The sequence below is a fragment of the Chiloscyllium plagiosum genome, unplaced genomic scaffold (assembly GCF_037043375.1).
Source record: "Chiloscyllium plagiosum isolate Xiang-an unplaced genomic scaffold, Cpla_swu_hap1 HiC_scaffold_3, whole genome shotgun sequence".
NCBI lineage: Eukaryota > Metazoa > Chordata > Chondrichthyes > Orectolobiformes > Hemiscylliidae > Chiloscyllium > Chiloscyllium plagiosum.
Window position 1 is genome coordinate 120,683,880 of NW_028270141.1, and position 19,162 is coordinate 120,703,041.

The 19,162-nt window shown below is 41.7% G+C and overlaps 1 protein-coding gene across 1 annotated transcript in view; it reads left to right on the top strand.

The window, feature by feature from the left end:
* The window catches only part of ccdc162 (coiled-coil domain containing 162), a 176,647-nt gene that overhangs the window by 69,705 nt on the left and 87,780 nt on the right, over positions 1 to 19,162 (top strand). The window contains exons 20-22 of the mRNA XM_087982991.1: positions 1,861 to 2,089; positions 11,076 to 11,278; positions 12,825 to 12,980. Of these exons, the coding sequence (XP_087839117.1) occupies positions 1,861 to 2,089; positions 11,076 to 11,278; positions 12,825 to 12,980 (588 nt within the window). The remainder of the gene's footprint in view (positions 1 to 1,860; positions 2,090 to 11,075; positions 11,279 to 12,824; positions 12,981 to 19,162) is intronic.

Here is a 19,162-nt window from a genome sequence, read left to right on the forward strand (position 1 = left end):
GGAATCATTTGGTAGTAGCATGGTGGGGGATGCAACCTATTCGCCATATTGTGTTAGGACCAGACCCCAGGCAGAGTTCCCCAATTCATTACAGTTCCAAATGGAAAACCTCAAACTGTTGAGCTCTTAGGTGAGGAAGGATGAACTAGTTCCCCTTCTTATACTCCCACACTTTTTTGGTTGGTTGCAACATTGATCCCTTCTCATTATCTCTGACCTGAATGAACTTATGCTTTAAAATGAATCAACTAAACCAGGCTTTCTTGAGTAACAAAGAATGAGTTCATTCACCACTAAAAGTGGGAAGAGTTGGTAAAGCAATGCACATGTACAGATTAGAAATAAGAGGAGAGTCTAAAAGGATAAAGATTAAAAAAAGATAAATGGATCAGTTTCTGAATTATTCTCCAAGAGCATACAGTTGAAAGTTGCGGCTGTTGGAGTGGAGGTTTCTGGTGAGACCTTGTACTTGTCAGGTCAATTCACAAGAAGTGGTAGTTGAACAGTCTGTTTTGGAGATGTGTGGTTTTGTAGGCTGGTTGAGGTTCCTTTGTCCTGATTCCTTTTGACTCTGATTGAGATCTAGCATTCAGGGTGGGAGAGAATTGTTATGATGTCCCATTTCCTTTATCTAACCAGTTTGTAGTGGTCGAACTTCAAACTTAGAATCATAGAGTCATACAGTATGGAAACAAACTTTTCAGTCCAACTTATCCATGCCGACCACATTTCCCAAATTAATCCAGTCCCATTTGCCAGCATGTGGCCCATATCCCTCTAACCCCTTCCTATTCATGTACTGATGCAGATGCTTTTAAATGTTGCAATTATACCATCCTCCACCACTTCCTTTGGCAACTCATTCCATACATGCGTGAAAAAGTTGCCCCTTAGGTCCCTTTTAAATCTTTCCCCTCTTACCCTAAACCAATGCTCTCTAGTTCTGGACTCCCCCACCCGAGGAAAAAGACCTTTGATATTCATCCCATTCATGCCCCTCATGATTTTATAAACCTTTATAAGGTCCCCCCTCAGCCTTCAATGCTCCAGGGGAAAAAGTCCCAGCCTATTTAACCTCTCTCTTTAACTTTAACTTTAGCTCTCCAGTCCCAGCAATATCCTTGTAAATCTCTAGTTTAATAATATGCTTCCTAGGGAAGGGCGACCAGAAGTGTACGCAGTAATCTCAACAGTCCTCACGCCTGTACAGCCGCAACATTCCCTACTCCCAACTCCTATACTCAATGAAGGCAAACCTTCCAAATGGCATCTTCACCACTCTGTCTACTTGTGACTGCACTTTCAAGGAACTATACACCTTTTGGTACACACAAGAATGATGAAGGGCTTATGCCTGAAACATCAACTCTCCTGCTCCTTGGATATTCCCTTATCTCTTGTGCTTTTCTAGCGCCACACTTTTCAACAAAACTGTTCAGTCCCACTCGAATCTTCAGGTAGAGATGAACAATCTATGTAAACCCTGTTGTTATGCAAAGGGATAAACACTAAATGTGTCTGCAGTTTGGGACATGGTCCATTGGCTGTTGAGCTGAGTGTCATCTGCACCTTCATTATCTTTGTATCACAAGAGATCACAGTCTGGTCTATTTGAACACTCGTTCGGTGTGACATCCTATCAGCCCCATACATAATGTTTTTAGATCTTCAGTTATCATGTTCTGTAGCAGTTCTCTTTTAAAAAACAGCGTTTGGAATGAAGGGCTAATAACAGACATAATACTTCAGTGTCCAACCCATTATCATAACAATTGCTTTAAAATGTTCACTTGGATTTTGATTTCTGTGTAAAGTATGTTAAGATAATGAAATGCTGTCGTTCTTCTGCTGTTCTTTCAGTCCTGCCTTGAAAAGGATTTATTTGTTGGAATTTCATCCATCACTGGGATTGGCCTCCCGTATTCTGAATACAATAGAACGTGCTTACTGGGAGCTGCATCACATTCACAGACCGAAGACAGCTGATGAGTGCATTAGTCTAGAGAAACAAGTTCTTAATTTGGCATTAGAAAAATGGGTGGCCATGGAAAAGATGGAGTCATGCTATAGTCTCCAGGTTCAAAAGGATGTAAGTATGTCAGAGCAGGTAAACAAATTTGAGATAGAGATTTACACATTACAGTTAAAACATAAACATAAGAATATAAGACCAGGAGTAGACTATTTGGCTTCTCTATCCTGCCCTACTATTCTATAAGATCATTACTGCTCTGCCTCAGGCATCAGTTTCTTTTTTGTGTTAGCTCCTCATGGACTACAACTCCTCAATATTTCAAAAATCTATCTGAAGGCTTAAATAATTGCAGTGATCTAGCCTCCACAACTCTCTGCGGTAGAGAATTCAGACATTCACTCCCCTCCTGGAGAAAAAAAAATCCTTCACATCTCAGTTTTAAATAAGTGAATGTGCCCTTAGTTTGAGATTCCCCCACTAGTGGATATATCTTCTCAACATCCACTTTGTCAGGTCCCCTCAGAATCTTGTATGTTGAAATAAGGTCATCCCTCATTGTTGTTATGGACCAGGCCAGATCCCCTCAAAACACTTGCTAGTTGTTCTAAGCAGGTGTAGTGTGGATATTGCAGGAGGCATGCAGCTGGGTCAACCACTTTGTTTTAAACAAAACAGAATTTATTTGCAAGATTACTGAATGAAATATAAACTAAAGAGAACAGAATATAAAATAACTTAACTATTTAAAAACCCAGTTGACGCTATTGCAACTTAATGATGCTGTTCCAAATACTTGAAACATCCCCATAAATACCCCCTTGGCAAAAAAGGTAAAATCAAGCACAGGTTCTTACAGGAGAAATGTCAGAGAGAGAGAGAGAGAGAGAGAGGGTCAGCATGGAGCTGTTTCTTTGACCAACAGCCTCAAAAACCTGACTGCTTCTAAAACCAAACCAAACAAAACCAAACCAAACCAGAGGGAAGCTGAGCTGGGAGAACTGGCCACTCTCCTTATATTATACACGTACGTTTTAAGAAAAACTTGAAAGCCTGTTGTCTGAGGCAGTATCTGTTAGCTATAATCAAATTGGTCCTAAAACCCATCGAAACCAGACACATCAGAACCTATGTGTATATGACCCCGCTGAAAACAAAAACCAAGGACAATCTAATTTTGTTAAAGGAGCAGCATCGTTACATTGTTCAAAACAATAATGAATAAAGACCTAACCTGTTTAGTCGCTTGTTAACTGCTTCATCCCAGGAATCAGCCCAGTGAATCTTTTTTGAACTATCTTCATTGCTAGTACATCCCTTCTCAAGGGAGACCCAAAGCATACACAGTACTTCAAGTGTGGCCTTATCAACACCCTGTACCATTGTAACAACACCTCCCTGTTTTTAAACTTCCAGTTTATATATCTAGAAGCATAAATATTAAAATTATATAAATATAAATCTTATATAAATATAAAAATGTTGCTACATGTACCCAAGCTGTTGTCAGACCATTTCTGGAATGCTATGCTGGGTATACGTCTGGGCACTGCATCCTGTAAAAATATAGGGGGAGTTTTTCAGACAAGGAGAAGCTGGCTTGAGTGTGTGGAAAGAGTTAAATCCCCTAAAATTGACATTGGATTGGGACTCCTCACAGCAGGAAAAGTTTCTTCAGTGAAACTGACAGGTTGGGAAAGCTTTGATCAGTGAAATTGAAGAGCTGCAGTCATGGTCAGATGCAGCATTCAAGAGAGCATGGGATGGAATAGTGTGCAGGAAAAAGCAGGAGATTTGCACTGGATAATGATGCTCATTTGAAAAGCTGGTGGAGGCACGATGGGCCAAATGACCTCCTATGGTGCCATAATAATTCTGTGATTCTGAGAGGCTACTGTTTTCATCATTTCTTCCTCTCAGTAGTACTCAACAGGTGATTGCTAATTTCTAACGTGCTTTACAATTCACTGCCCTCAAGCTGCAGTCTATGCTGTTAGTCTTCACCATCCCAGGGAAGTACAGCATGAAGCTGTACCTTGCAGCTCTGCTGAACATCAGGAGCACAGGGAGATACAGATCCAACTGTTTCAGCAGATGCAACACCATTAGCAGGCTCTGGTCACCTTCTCCTCTGCCACACACTGCACTGTAGGGCAGATGAGATGAACATAAAGGTCCAACTCCAAGGTGAGACCCCTACCACAAGCTGCATAGTTAGAGGATTATCACTCTCACCATGGCCGAACACTAGTTGCTTAGAAAGCTTCAGTTTTTGAGGCACGTTGTTGCTGACATCTGCAGCCTCCCAGAACACAACTTCTGTCCCAGTGGAGCTGGTGGATCTGTGCTACCATTGAACATCAAAGTGCCTATCACTGGCCTTTTCCTGAAGTCATCTGCTGTCTTCCCTGGCAAGGAGAGTGTTAATAATTACTTACGTGGAAAGGAAGAAAGGAGAGCATTTTTTGGAGGTAACTGTAAAACATGGATGTGAGAAGAGAACAGCACGAGAGTGTGAGAGTTTGGCTGTTCAGATGGGAATGTGAGGAGGTACCTGGAGAAAAGAACACAGGGACCTAGGAGCAGAAGGAGGCTATAGTGCCCTCTGATTCTGCTTCACCGTTCATTAAGCTCATGGCTGATCTTGCTGAGGTCTTCTCTTCACATTCATGTCTTTTCCACATGAGTTTTTTAACTATCAAAAATCTATCTAACTCTGGTTTGAATCAGTTCAATGATGAATAGAGAGTGTGTTACTGGAAAAGCACAGCAGGTCAGGCAGCATCCGAGGAGCAGGAAAATCGACGTTTTGGGCCGGAGCCCTTCATCAGGAATGAGGCCGGAAGCCTGTCTCCAACCCTAAGGCTTCCGGCCTCATTCCTGATGAAGGGCGCTGGCCCGAAACGTCGATTTTCCTGCTCCTCGGACGCTGCCTGACCTGCTGTGCTTTTCCAGCAACACACTCTCAACTCTGATCTCCAGCATCTGCAGACCTCACTGTCTCCTAAGTTCAATGATAACCCTACCTCCATTGTTTTCTTCGATATAGAATTTCACAGAGTACTCCTAGACATTCAAATCTGGAGCAGTATAGACCATACATTCCCTCAAAGCTTCTCCAGTATTCATTTTCTTAAATACTGCCATGCCTGCATTCCAAACCTTTGTGATCATAGATCATAGAATCCTTACAGTGTGAAAACAGTCCATTTGGCCCATCAAGTTCACACCAACCCTCCAAAGAGCACCTTTCATGTACTAGGACACCCAAATTCCTATGCATCTCAGAGCTCAGCAATCCCTCACCTTCTGAGAAACAAAGTCTCACCTCCATCTTAAAAGTGTGCCCTCATGTGGCGGCATGGTTGTTCAGTGGTTAGCACTGTTGTCTAACAACACTAGAGACCCGGGTTTGATTCCAGCCTCGGGTGACTCTCTGTGTGGAGTTTGCACATTCTCTCCGTGTCTGCGTGGATTTCCCAGGGTGCTCTGGTTTCTTCCCACAGTCCAAAGATGTGCAGGGAAGGTGGGTTGGCCGTGCTAAACTGGCTATTCGTGTTCAGGGATGTATACGTTTGGTGTATTAGTCTGGGGTGAATGTAGAGTACTAGGGGAATGAGTCTGGGTGAGTTACTCATCGGAGGGTCGGTGTGGACATGTTGGGCCAAAGGGCCTGTTTCCTCACTGTAGGGATTTTATAAAATTCTTATTCTTAAACTGTGTCAAACTATCATCAAGTCATAGAGGTGTAAGCAGGAAACAGACCCTTTGGTCCAACCCGTCCATGCTGACCAGATATCCCAACCCAATCTAGTCTCACCTGCCAGCACCTGGCCCATATCCTTCCAAACCCTTCCTATTCAAATACCCATCCATATGCCTCTTAAATGTTGCAATTGTACCAGCCTCCACTACATCCTCTGGCAGCTCATTCCATACACATACCTCTGTGTGAAAAAGTTGCCCCTTAGGTCTCTTTTATATCTTTCCATTCTCACCCTAAACCTATGCCCTCTAGTTCTGGACTCCCCGACCCCAGGGAAAAGACTTTGTCTCTTTATCCTATCCATGCCCCTCATGATTTTATAAACCTCTATAAGTTCACCCCTCAGCCTCTGCTCCAGGGAAAACAGCCCCTGTCTGTTCAGCCTCTCCTTATAGCTCAAATCTTCCAACCCTTTCACAACATCTTTCCGATAGAAAGGAGACCAGAATTGGATGCAATATTCCAACAGTGGCCTAACCAATGACCTGCACAGCCGCAACATGACCTCCCAATGCCTATGTTCAGTACCCTGACCAGTAAAGGAAAGCATACAAATCGCCTTCTTCACTATCCTATCTATTGCGGCTCCACTTTAAAGGAGCCATGAACCTGCACTTCAAGGTCTCTTTGTTCAGCAACACTCCCTAAGACCGTACCATTACGTGTATAAGTCCTGCTAAGATTTGCTTTCCCAAAATGCAGCACCTTGCATTTATCTGAATTAACCTCCAGCTTCCACTTCTCAGCCCATTGGCCCAGCTGATCATGATCCCGTTGTAATCTAAGGTAACCTTCGCTGTCCACTACACCTCCAATTTTGGTATCATCTGCAAACTTACTAAGTGTACCTCTTATATTCACATCCAAATTATCTGCAAAAATGACGAAAAGAAGTGGACCCAGCACTGATCCCTGTGGCACTCCACTGGTCACAGGCCTCCAATCTGAAAAACAACCCTCCACCATCACCTTCTGTCTTCTACCTTTGAGCCAGTTCTATATCCAAATGGCTAGTTCTCCCTGTATTCCGTGAGATCTAACCTTGCTAACCAGTCTCCCATGGGCAACCTTGTTGAATGCCTTACTGAAGTCCATATAGATCACATCTACTGCTCTGTCCTAATCAATCCTCTTTGTTACTTCTTCAAAAACTCAATCAAGTTAGTGAGACATGATTTCCCACGCACAAAGCCATGTTGACTATCCCTAATCAGTCCTTGCCTTTCCAAATACATGTACATCCTGTCCCTCAGGATTCCCTCCAACAACATTGCCCAGCACCGACGTCAGGCTCACTGGTCTATAGTTCCCTGGCTTGTCCTTACCACCCTTCTTAAAGAGTGGTACCATATTAGCCAACCTCTGGTCTTCCTGCACCTCACCTGTGACTATTGATGATATAAATATTTCAGTAAGAGGCCCAGCAATCACTTCCCCAGCCTCCCACAGAGTTCAGGTCCTGATTTATCCACCTTTGTGCATTTCAATACATCCAGCACTTCCTCCTCTGTAATGTGGACATTTTTCAAGCTGTCACCATCTATTTCCCTAACCTTCTAGTATCTACCCTGTCAAGGCCTCTGAGGATCTCAAATCCTTCAATAAGATCACTGACTTTCTGAACTCCAGTGGGTAAAGTCTTACCTGTTTTACCTTGCTTCAAATGATAACCTCTTCATTCCGGAATAGTTGAGTGAACTGATGAGTTGAGCTGCACAGGTGGTTGTTCTGAGGATTGCTGTCTAGCTGGTGAAGGCTGAGCAAGTTACGGTCTTACCCCAGCCACCTTTGCTCCCCTCTTCAGGACTTGGGTCTTCAGTGATGGCCTCAAGATTGAAGGAGCCACAGTTATGTTACTCAGCCGCTTCCATCCACACCTTTTTATTTGGAGCAGCTTCCCTCTCCTTCCTCTCCCTGGAGAACTTATCCCAAAAATAGTCAGGCCCCCACGATGCCACAGTGGGACATCGAGACAGGAGCCAGCGACCCAGGTGACAGCCTTCTCAGGTCTCCTCTTGCTACAGGTTTAAAAACCAATCTCCTTTTGACGCTTTATAACCCATTCTGGGCTTTAAAATGTAATCCCTCCTTGTATTGTCAGGAAACTGAAGTCAGAATGCTCACACTGTGGTTCAGTCAAAGAGCATTTACAAAGTCAGTTCCAGCTGTCAATGGTTTCCCACCCTTTCAACAGGGACTAAGATATAAAAGTTTCACCCTTATTATGAAGGGAGATGTGCAGCACTGATTTACCAAGATAAGGCTCCAAGGCTTAAGTTATGGGGAGAGGTTACATACACAAAACCTTTATTCCCTGGAAATAGACAGTTCAGAAGTGATTTGATTGAGGTTTTGCAATTTTGAAAGAATTATTAGATTAGGTAGAGAGAGAAAGCTTTGCAACTAGTGTAAGTGTCTGGAACACTGGGATGCCCCTATCCAAGCAAAACCTGTCAGGAAAACAGGAAGCAGCTCTTCACACTAATAATGGTGAAAATATGGAATTCTCTCCCATAACAGCAAGCTTAGGATTATATTAGCATAAACAGGTTGGACCGAAGAGTCTGTTTCCATACTGTTTGACTTATAACGACATGCTAGCTAAATTATTAATTTTAAATCTGAGCTGCATCGATTTTGCTCACTGATAGTACTAAGGAATATGCCGGAATACAACAGATCGGCTGTAACTTAATTAAATGATGAGCTGAATGGCATAGTATTGTTCCTACATTTTCTTAGACAAGTGAAGCTTGAAACCTTTTTCTCAACAATACAACAGTTTTTGCTAAAGAGAGTGATACTTGATACTGTTGGTTGCATGGGGCTTATTCAGTTACATTGCAGAAAGTGACAGCTGGCACAGGCTAACCATACATTGGCATCCACAAGGGGGCTGGATAATGTTACAAATAGTGACAGCAAAGCTCCAGTGGCTTCAGCAATCATCCAACATCTGAGAGCATATTATTGCCTCAAGCAACATTACAAATGTTTTCTCTTGTGTAATATACAATATGGTTTTGTTCATTTTTTTTTTCTGGAATTACTTTGTTGCACTTAACATTTTTTCAATTAAGCCATTGAGCCTTTGCATTGCTGGAAAAGAGAATGTTTTGTTTGACACCTTTATGATATGAGCTACAGCAGAGAGTGTAATGAACAAGAAAAGCCAGCTTCACTGGGAGCTCTTTCATACCATTTCACCATTTTATGAAGTTGTTCTGTACATTATTAATTCTACAATAGAGAGGAGAACTGTTCCATATGGTAGCAACCTTATCTGACTAGGGAACTGCAGTATAGTAATGAGCTGGAGAGGGGAAGACTGCTGACATTTTCACATTCCAGTCACTTAATCTGAACGATCAACATCTTGACTCCAACAGCATTCCACCCCCATCCCAATATAGCATAAATGCTGCCCTTTGCACACTTCATGTCAGCTCTAATGAAGAGTCATCTAGATGCAAAACATTAGCTTGTTCTCTCTCCGTTGATGCTGCCTAACCTGTGTGATATAAATCTAGTTCCTTGTTGTTATTTGCTGAACAAATAGGAGGTAGAGGGATCAATATTAATCCTACTCACCTGTCAGAAATCTACTCAGAAACTGACCCTTAACTGTCACTGTAGAAAAAGTACTAGGGAAACAAGTGATGCTAAAGACCAATAAGTCCCCTGGATCTAATGAGTTGCATCCTAGGCTATTAAAGGAAGTAGCAACTGAGACAGTTAAAATACTGGTAGTAATCTTCCAAAAATCTGGAAAAGTCCCAGAAGATTTGAAAATTGCTTACTCAAAATGGAAGAAGGCAGCAAACAGGTAACTATAAGCCAGTTAGCTTAACATCTGTTATAAAGAAATGTTAGAGCAGAAAATGTGTTGCTGGAAAAGCGCAGCAGGTCAGGCAGCATCTAAGGAACAGGAGAATCGACGTTTCGGGCATAAACCCTTCCTGAAGAAGGGCTTATGCCCGAAACATCGATTTTCCTGTTCCTTGGATGCTGCCTGACCTGCTACGCTTTTCCAGCAACACATTTTCAGCACTGATCTCCAGCATCTGCAGTCCTCACTTTCTCCTTAAAGAAATGTTAGGGCCTGTTATAAAGGATGTAATAGCAGAGTATTTAGAAATACAAAGCATGATCAAACATCAATCTATTATATTTATCATTCACAAAGCCATGCTGACTTCGTACAAAACAGAGTCAGCATGGCTTCGTGAATGATGACAAATTTAATAGAATTCTTTCAGAAGGCAACAAGCAGGATAGATAAAGGGTAGCCAGTAGATGTAATATGGGAGAAAGTGAGGGCTGCAGATGCTGGAGATCAGAGTCAAAGATGCAGGAAAAGCACAGCCAGTCAGGCAGCATCCGAGGAGCAGAAGAGTCAACATTTTGAGCATAAGCTCTTCATTAGGAATGAGGGGGTGGCCCAAGGGGGCTGAGAGATTCTGGAATATACTTGAATTTTTGAAAAGCACTTGTTAAGGTATCACATATTAGACTACTCAATAAGATAAAAGCCCATGATGTCAGAGTATGAATGAAGGATTGGCTAATTAATGAAACTTAGAAATTTGAAGGGGGCATTTTTGGGATGGAATCTGTAACTTGTGGAATGCCATAGGAATCAGTGCTGGGCTACAATTATTTACTATGTATATTAATGACTTGGATAACTGAAGTGAATATACTATATCTGACACAAAGGTAGGTGGGAAGGCAAGTATTGAGGAGTCCGTAGCCAATTTCTGCTGCTACATTTCATGGTCTCATTAGTCACCCATTTGTATTGTTACCCTGAAGGGCTTTGCAGATGAATGAGACCCACAGTTTAAAGCAGGAGACTCATAGTGTTATGGAAATTCAAGTCCAAGTGCATCAATGCTATTCACATTGTAGGATGAGTGGAGAAGTCACTGTGGCTTTCTCCATCAGCCTGAAAACAGTTCAATGCGGCCTTAACAGAAAGTCCAAATTTAGCTGTCCTGTGGATTACTACGAGAAGTAGGATCCTCCGTACCCTGCGAAAAGAAAAATGACTTCTCATGTCTTTTTAAGCAGTACCTGCAAGCTATAAATGAGACCTGGAAGTTAAAATGAGCTGAGTGAAAATTGACTGAAATTAGAATAAACTGCAATGAAGGCTAAGGAGTATACAATTTTTATATTTCGCTCTGCAGTCATAACCCACCTCATAAATGACAGATTCAAGTTGACCTCAGAATGTAAACACAGTTACGTAATGACCTTTGAGGAGATGGCAGCCAATTTGACTTTGACCAAATTCACTCTGCCCTTGTTCCTTTGCGCTTCTTCTTGTTGCAGTTGTTTTCGGGAGTGTTCATCGATGATCCGCTCTTTGTCAGAGACGTTGGGCTTTCCTTCATGAAAGATTCAGGCGAAGTTGAAAGTAGACCAGGAGCAGCAAATCAAACCTTTATGTTGCATACATTCTGCAGGCTTTTGGAGATCATCACACTGCGCCATCGTTTGATAGAGGCTGCATCTGAAACTGCCTTGTTAGCTCGGTAAGCGCATCTCTTTGGGTGTGACTGTCTTCGTTTCTGAGTGTGTCTATTCCATATTCCTTCCCTTCCTCATTGGTTCTTCCTCTGTTAGATTCAAGCAGGAAGCTTTCTGTCAGGTTTTTAACCACTGCCACTCTCACTCCAGTGAGTATGAAGTCACAGAATCACAAGAAGTGTTATGGTACAGAAAGAGGCTTTTCGGCCTGACATACCTGCACCAGCTATTGTCAAGATCGGTGTGGGACTGGTTATCTAATTTGATTAAGTTAAAACACCGAACTGCGGATGGTTGAAACCTGAAAGGAAAACAGAAACTGCTGGAGGAACTCAGCAGGTCTGGCAGCATCTGTGGTGAGAAAGCAGAGTTAATGTTGCTGGCTCACTAACCCTTCGTCAGAACTGACCTTGAAACGTTAACGCTGTTTTCTCTGCACAGATGCTGCTGGGCCTGCCAAGTTCCTCCAGCAGTTTATGTTTGTCTTTCACTAATATATTGGACTGTTTCCGCTCTTGAAAACCCTGAGATTGTGGTTGAATCTGTGAACTGACTGTAAGGAATTCCACGTGTGAGGCAATGTGTTTTTTTTTTTACTGAATGGTAAAAGTTCACATTAGTGCATTTCTCTTCAGGTTGCTCTGCCATGTTGAAAAAACTAATCTGAATTAGCATCCTACTGTATTAAAAGCCAATGAAAGACCTACACATTTATCCTAATTACACCACATTTGAATATTGATTATTAACAGATTAGATTCTGTCTTGTGTGCTGCTTCTTTCTCTCATATTTGATTTATTCAGTATAGAGCCTGTTGACACAGCCAGGGTGGTTTCCAGATCTTGGTAACTGAAACTGTGAGAATTTATTTTAAACTGGTGTTTGCTGTAAGTCAGGATCTGTACCTGCAGAGGGAGACATATTTCACATGATGTGTGCTTCGGTTTTGGACATGCTGTATTTACTTTTATCAAAAGCTCAGAACGTCAATATCAAAATATTAAGATGGCTCAAAAGCACTGGGTTACTCTTTCATTTTTCATGTATATCTGAGGTATAAAATGTGTTTCTGTAGAGTTTGAGTCACACATCATAGTAAGTGTGTGCTAAGTAAGTCTGGCCTCAGCTGGGCTGTGCCTAGCGGAGGTGCATTCAGTTGGATGATGTACAGATACAGAATGTTGAGGCATATCCATGAGTAATGGATGAGGTACAGCAGGCAAATGGAATTCTAGGAACTTCAGCTGGACAAAGAATGAGGAAAATATACTCATCAAACAAACCCAAAAAAACTGCGGATGCCGGAAAAACTCAGCAACATCTGTGGAGAGAAAATATACTCATCCTTTAAAATTTGCTGTTAGCTTAATATTTTAGCAAATTGCTCGTGTCTAATTTGCACCTCAGTTATTCCAGTAAACAAAGTTGAAATGTGGGATTGTTATAAAATGATGTTTAAATTGTCATATATTGTTTATTCCTTGATTTTGAAAGGTTCTAAACTGGTTAGAATACATTAACCTCTGATAACGTTCCTGCTTTATTCCCAGATTATACAAGTCTGCTGCAATGCAAATGGGTTTCGAGGAATTCCATCTCTACTTGCGGCCTGTACAGTTTGAACTCGCAGCCTATAAACAGAAAGCTGATCAGCCCCCTCCCGTATTCATTACAAGTTTGCTTGAAGACAGCAGTAATGTTGACAGGTATCACAGTCAAAGTCCTGCTTATAATCAGAGGAATCATAAACCTTATTGGTCTCAATGTCTCACTTGTATCTGTTGTAAGCATACCTGGGATTTTTTACCTGTTATATATTTTCAACACTGGTGTTTCTTTAACCCTCCCTGACCCATTCTGCAGTGAATGCAGAGCTGGTGATCTCAGCTATGAGCTGTATCCAGAATGCTGTGGGACGCAAGTGAGGAGATATCAGGAACTCTGGCAATAATTTTCAAAGTTAAAAATCACACAACAGCAATCTAAGTTTGTTCAATATGTCGCATCACTTACATGACACTTTGATCTTTACTATAAATTCTGTGCCCTCTGATCCTGCTCCATCAGTTACCTGAAGAAGGAGCAATGCTCCCAAAGCTTGTACTTCCAACTGAACCTGTTGACTATAACCTGGTGTTGTGGATTTTTAACTTTGCCCAGTTGAACACCGGCACATCCATATAATAATTTTCAAATCGTCTCCGACTACTGGAGGAGTGCCAGAGGACTGAAGGACAGATAGTGTGGTACCATTATTGAAGAAGGGTGATAAGGATAAACGGGAAAATCACAGGCCAGTGAGTCTATCAATGACAGGGAAAAAATTGGAAAAAATTTTGAGGGACAGAATTAATTTCCACATGGAGAGACAAGGATTAATTGGGGCTTAGCCCATGTAACCAAAGTAACTTAGAATACTTTTTTCTGATGCATTTTTTGGATATATGTCTAAAGGTTTCCTTTGATTTAGAATCATAGAATCTCTACAGTGTGGAAACAGGCCATTTGGCCCATCGAGTCCACACCAACCCTTAGAAGAACATCCCACCCAGACCCACTCCCCACCCTATCTCTGTAACCCTGCATTTCCCATGGCCACTTCACCTAACCTGCATATCTTTGGAGTTTGGGGAAGAAACTGGAGCACCTGGAGAAAACCCACGCAGACTTAGGGAGAACATGCAATCTCCACAGAGAGTCGCCTGAGAGTGGAATGAAATCTGGGTCCTTGGAGCTCTGAGGCAGCAGAGCTAACCACTGAGCCACCGTGCCATACTAAAAATGCACCACCAGTGAATAAACTAGGTAGAAGGATGCAGATCTTTTAACAAATCCACAGTTTATGAAATCTGCTTTGAATTTAATCCAGTTTGATGCATTCAGCACAAAGCTAAATCCAGGCTATGCCACAGATGGAAAATTATGCTTGACTTCATTTTATAGCTTTATATTTAAATCAAGATCATGGGTCTTTTTTTTAGTGCTTCTAAAGTGTCAGCCCAGAAAATTAAAGTTGCTTTTATGCATTCTTTCGCTGGTGTGGCCAACAATAATCCTAGTTTTATATGTTTAAGATTTTATGACTGAATAATTTGCCTTTAAAAATAAATCACTGGAATGGATTTTACTTTTGAGTGATGGCAGAAGAAGTGGAGGTAGTTGAAGTCATTGGGAAATATCCAAGGTAATGGGAAAGGTCAAAATCAATAGAAAAGATATTTAGCCACCTGCTACATATCCACACAGTCTTCCACTGTCAGCTTCTCATCACCCGCTGAACGTGAGATTCCAGCCTGTTCTCTCTCAATAAATAAAATCTGTTCCAATGTCAGGTGTCCCTCACAGTTCACATTAATTTCTTCATCCTTTGGATGTTAATCTTTTTTCCATTAACCTCTTTCTGTTGCTCCTTGTATTGTACAAGAATTGGAATTCAGGTTACTTTAGAAGGAAAGTTAAGGAAAGCAGATTTTCTGATATTCTGAATGTTCTTCATAATGAAAGTGGGAACAAATCATTTAGTTTAAACTGTGTTGGATGTGGCAGTTCCACTTCTCATTAAAATATCTGAAACAAAATGGAAGCAGTATAGAAGAACATTAGTAAGTTCTTAATTTACTTTTCATATAGAATTAGATAGGATTTGCAGTACAGTAACAGGCCATTCAGCCCCATATGTCCCTGCCAGGGCTTGAGTCTCCTGAAATTCTTTCTCACTTCACTTTATCAGCATGACCCATTATTCCCTTATTGTTCATTCTAATTTCACCTTAACCTGTCCCTCTGGTAGTGATTTCCAGTTGGTCACCACTCTCCAGATTGGGACACTTTTTCAGAATTTCCATTTGATTCAATGGTGATCATCTTATATTGTTGGCCTCCGGTTTCTTTTTAATATTCTTCACGAGTGTTTTACTCTGTATTCACTCTGTCATTACCCGTGATAATTTTAAAAATCTTGAGAGGACCCTTTAGCCTTTGCTCTTCAATAGAAAAGAAACTTGGATTGTTCACCTTGTCCTGTACAGCAGATATCAATCAAAGAACTTGATAGGTGGAACTATGCATTTTTGACGTCATCTTTGTAAATCTGTTTTGGACCCTTTTCAGTGATTTGAGCTACTTCCATAGTTTCAATCCTAGATTGTTCTGACCTCAGAGATTCTGCTGACCATGAGGCCTGAGGATTGTGGGTTGTATTGCAATTTGAGGCTGTACCATGATAAACCGTTCCTACTGTGGAGGAAGTCAGCAGATCTGGAACATCAGTGGGGAGAGAAATAGAGTTAACAAACTTGTAAGGAGATCTCAGCTATCTGTAAGAATAATATGGTGGTTATGGTAGGGGATTTTAATTTCCAAACATCGACTGGGACTGCCATAGTGTTAAAGGTTCAGATGGAGAGGAATTTCTTAAGTGTGTACAAGATAATTTTCTGATTCAGTATGTGGATGTACCTACAAGAGAAGGTGCAAAACTTGATCTACTCTTGAGAAATAAGGCAGGGCAGGTGACTGAGGTGTCAGTGGGGGAGGACTTTGGGGCTAGTGATCATAATTCTATTTGTTTTAAAATAGTGATGGAAAAGGATAGACCAGATCTAAAAGTTGAAGTTCTAAATTGGAGAAAGGCCAATTTTGATGGTATTAGGCAAGAACTTTTGAAAGCTGATTGGAGGCAGATATTTGCGGTAAAGGGACGGCTGGAAAATGGGAAGCCTTCAGAAATGAGATAACAAGAATCCAGAGAAAGTATATTCCTGTCAGGTTGAAATGGAAGGCTAGCAGATATAGGGAATACTGGATGACTAAAGAAATTGAGGGTTTGGTTAAGAAAAAGAAGGAAGCATATGTCAGGTATAGACAGGATAGATCGAGTGACTCCTTAGAAGGAGTATAAAGGAAGTAAGAGTATACTTAAGAGGGACATCAGGAGGGCAAAATGGGGACATGAGATAGCTTTGGCAAATAGAATTAAGGAGAATCCAAATGGTTTTTACAAATATTTTAAAGACAAAAGAGTAACTAGGGAGAGAATAGGGCCCCTCAAAGATCAGCAAGGTGGCCTTTGTGTGGAGCTACAGAAAATGGGGGAGATACTAAATGAATTTTTTGCATCAGTATTTACTGTGGATAAGGATATGGAAGATATAGACTGTAGTGAAATAGATGGTGACATCTTGCAAAATGTCCAGATTACAGAGGAGGAAGTGCTGGATGTCTTGAAATGGTTAAAGGTGGATAAATCCCTAGGACCTGATCAGGTGTACCTGAGAACTCTGTGGGAAGCTAGAGAAGTGATTGCTGGGCATCTTGCTGAGATATTTGTATCATCGATAGTCACAGGTGAGGTGCCGGAAGACTAGAGGTTGGCAAACGTGGTGCCACTGTTTAAGAAGGGCGGTAAAGACAAGCCAGGGAACAATAGACCGGTGAGCCTGACCTCAGTGGTGGGCAAATTGTTGGAGGAAATTCTGAGGGACAGGATGTACATGTATTTGGAAAGGCAAGGACTGAATAGGGATAGTCAACATGGCTTTGTGCATGGGAAATCATGTCTCTCAAACTTGATTGAGCTTTTTGATGAGGGCAGAGCAGTAGATGTGATCTATATGGACTTCATGGGAGACTGATTAGCAAGGTTAGATCTCATGGAATACAGGGAGAACTAGCCATTTGGATACAGAACTGGCTCAAAGGTAGAAGACAGAGGGTGGTGGTGGAGGGTTGTTTTTCAGACTGGAGGCCTGTGACCAGTGGAGTGCCACAAGGATTGGTGCTGGGCCCTCTACTTTTTGTCATTTACATAAATGATTTGGATGCGAGCTTAAGAGGTACAGTTAGTAAGTTTGCAGATGACACCAAAATTGGAGGTGTAGTGGACAGCGAAGAGGGTTACCTCAGATTACGACAGGATCTTGACCAGATGGGCCAATGGGCTGAGAAGTGGCAGATGGAGTTTAATTCAGATAAATGCGAGGTGCTGCATTTTGGGAAAGCAAATCTTAGCAGGACTTATGCACTTAATGGTAAGGTCCTAGGGAGTGTTGCTGAACAAAGAGACCTTGGAGTGCAGGTTCATAGCTCCTTGAAAGTGGAGTCGCAAGTAGATAGGATAGTGAAGAAGGCGTTTGGTATGCTTTCCTTTATTGCTCAGATATTGAGTACAGGAGTTGGGAGGTCATGTTGCGGCTGTACAGGACATTGGTTAGGCCACTGTTGGAATATTGCGTGCAATTCTGGTCTCCTTCCTATCAGAAAGATGTTGCGAAACTTGAAAGGGTTCAGAAAAGATTTACAAGGATGTTGCCAGGGTTGGAGGATTTGAGCTACAGGGAGAGGCTGAACAGGCTGGGGCTGTTTTCCCTGGAGCATCGGAGGCTGAGGAGTGACCTTATAGAGGTTTACAAAATTATGAGGGGCATGGATAGGATAAATAGACAAAGTCTTTTCCCTGGGGTCAGGGAGTCCAGAACTAGAGGGAATAGGTTTAGGGTGAGAGGGGAAAGATATAAAAGAGACCTAAGGAGCAACGTTTTCATGCAGAGGGCAGTATGTGCATGGAATGAACTGCCAGAGGATGTGGTGGAGGCTGGTACAATTGTAACATTTAAGAGGCATTTGGATGGGTATATGAATAGGAAGGGTTTGGAGGGATATGGGTCGGGTGCTGGCAGGTGGGACTAGAATGGGTTGGGATATCTGGTCAGTATGGACGGACTGGACCGAAGGGTCTGTTTCCATGCTGTACATCTCTATCACTCTATTTCAAGTCTGGTAAGAGCTGCCTTCAGAACTGATGAAGAGTCATACTGGACTCAAAGTTGTTCTTTTTTCCACAGATGCTGCCAAATCTGCTGAATTTCTCCAGCAATTCTTTGTGTTTGTTTCAGATTTCCAGCATCTGCAGTATTTTGCCTTTGTTCCTGGTCTGTTGCAGATCTGTATTTACCTTATCTAGGGGTAAACACTCTCAGGAATTGCAACAAACTCTTCGATTCACATGCTAATGTAGAGGATTCCAGCTCTTGAGTAAACGTTGTCCATTCTTCAGTTCTTGGAGTCATAGGAGCATAGGAATTAGGAGCTAAGATGGACAACTTTGCACTTATCCACATTGAACTCCAACTACCAGATTTTGGTCCATTCTCCTAGTCTATCGGTATCCATCTGTAAACTCTTTTATATCCACTTCACCGCTTGCTTTCCCACCAATTTTAGTATCATCTGTGAACTTTGCTATGTTACACTCTATCCCCGCTTGTAGATAATTTTTATAGATTGTAAATAGTTAACGTCTGAGAACAGAACCCCACTAATTACAGTTCGCCATCCAGAGAAGGACCATTTATCCGACCCTCTGCCTTCTGTCAGTCAGCCAATCCTCTATCCAAGCCAATATAATACCCTTAACCCCCCTGGGATCTAACCTTCTGGATCAGTTTTTTATGTGGAACCTTGTCAGATGCTTTTTGGAAGTCTAGATGTACCACTTTTACCAGATCCCCATTATCCACCTTGCTGGTTACATCCTCAATAATATGTGGCAATAACAGAGTTACATCATCACATACATCATCAACATTAACACATTCCTACTCATTATACAACATCCAGACTCTCTATATTATTTTTATAATATGGTGACTAGATTTACATACGTGCTCTTTTCAAGGTTCAATGCAAGTTTAACAAAATCTTAAATTTTCAAATCTATTTCCTAGTAGTGAACCCTTTGTGGTTTACCTTTGTTATGGCCTTATTTACCTATGTAATCTTTAGCAATTTGTGTATCTGTACTCCTTCCGAGATTCTTTTGCTTCTCTCTCCCATTTTGATTCTTATTTTCTTAGTAATACGTAAGCTCCTTTTTTTTTAACTGAAGGTG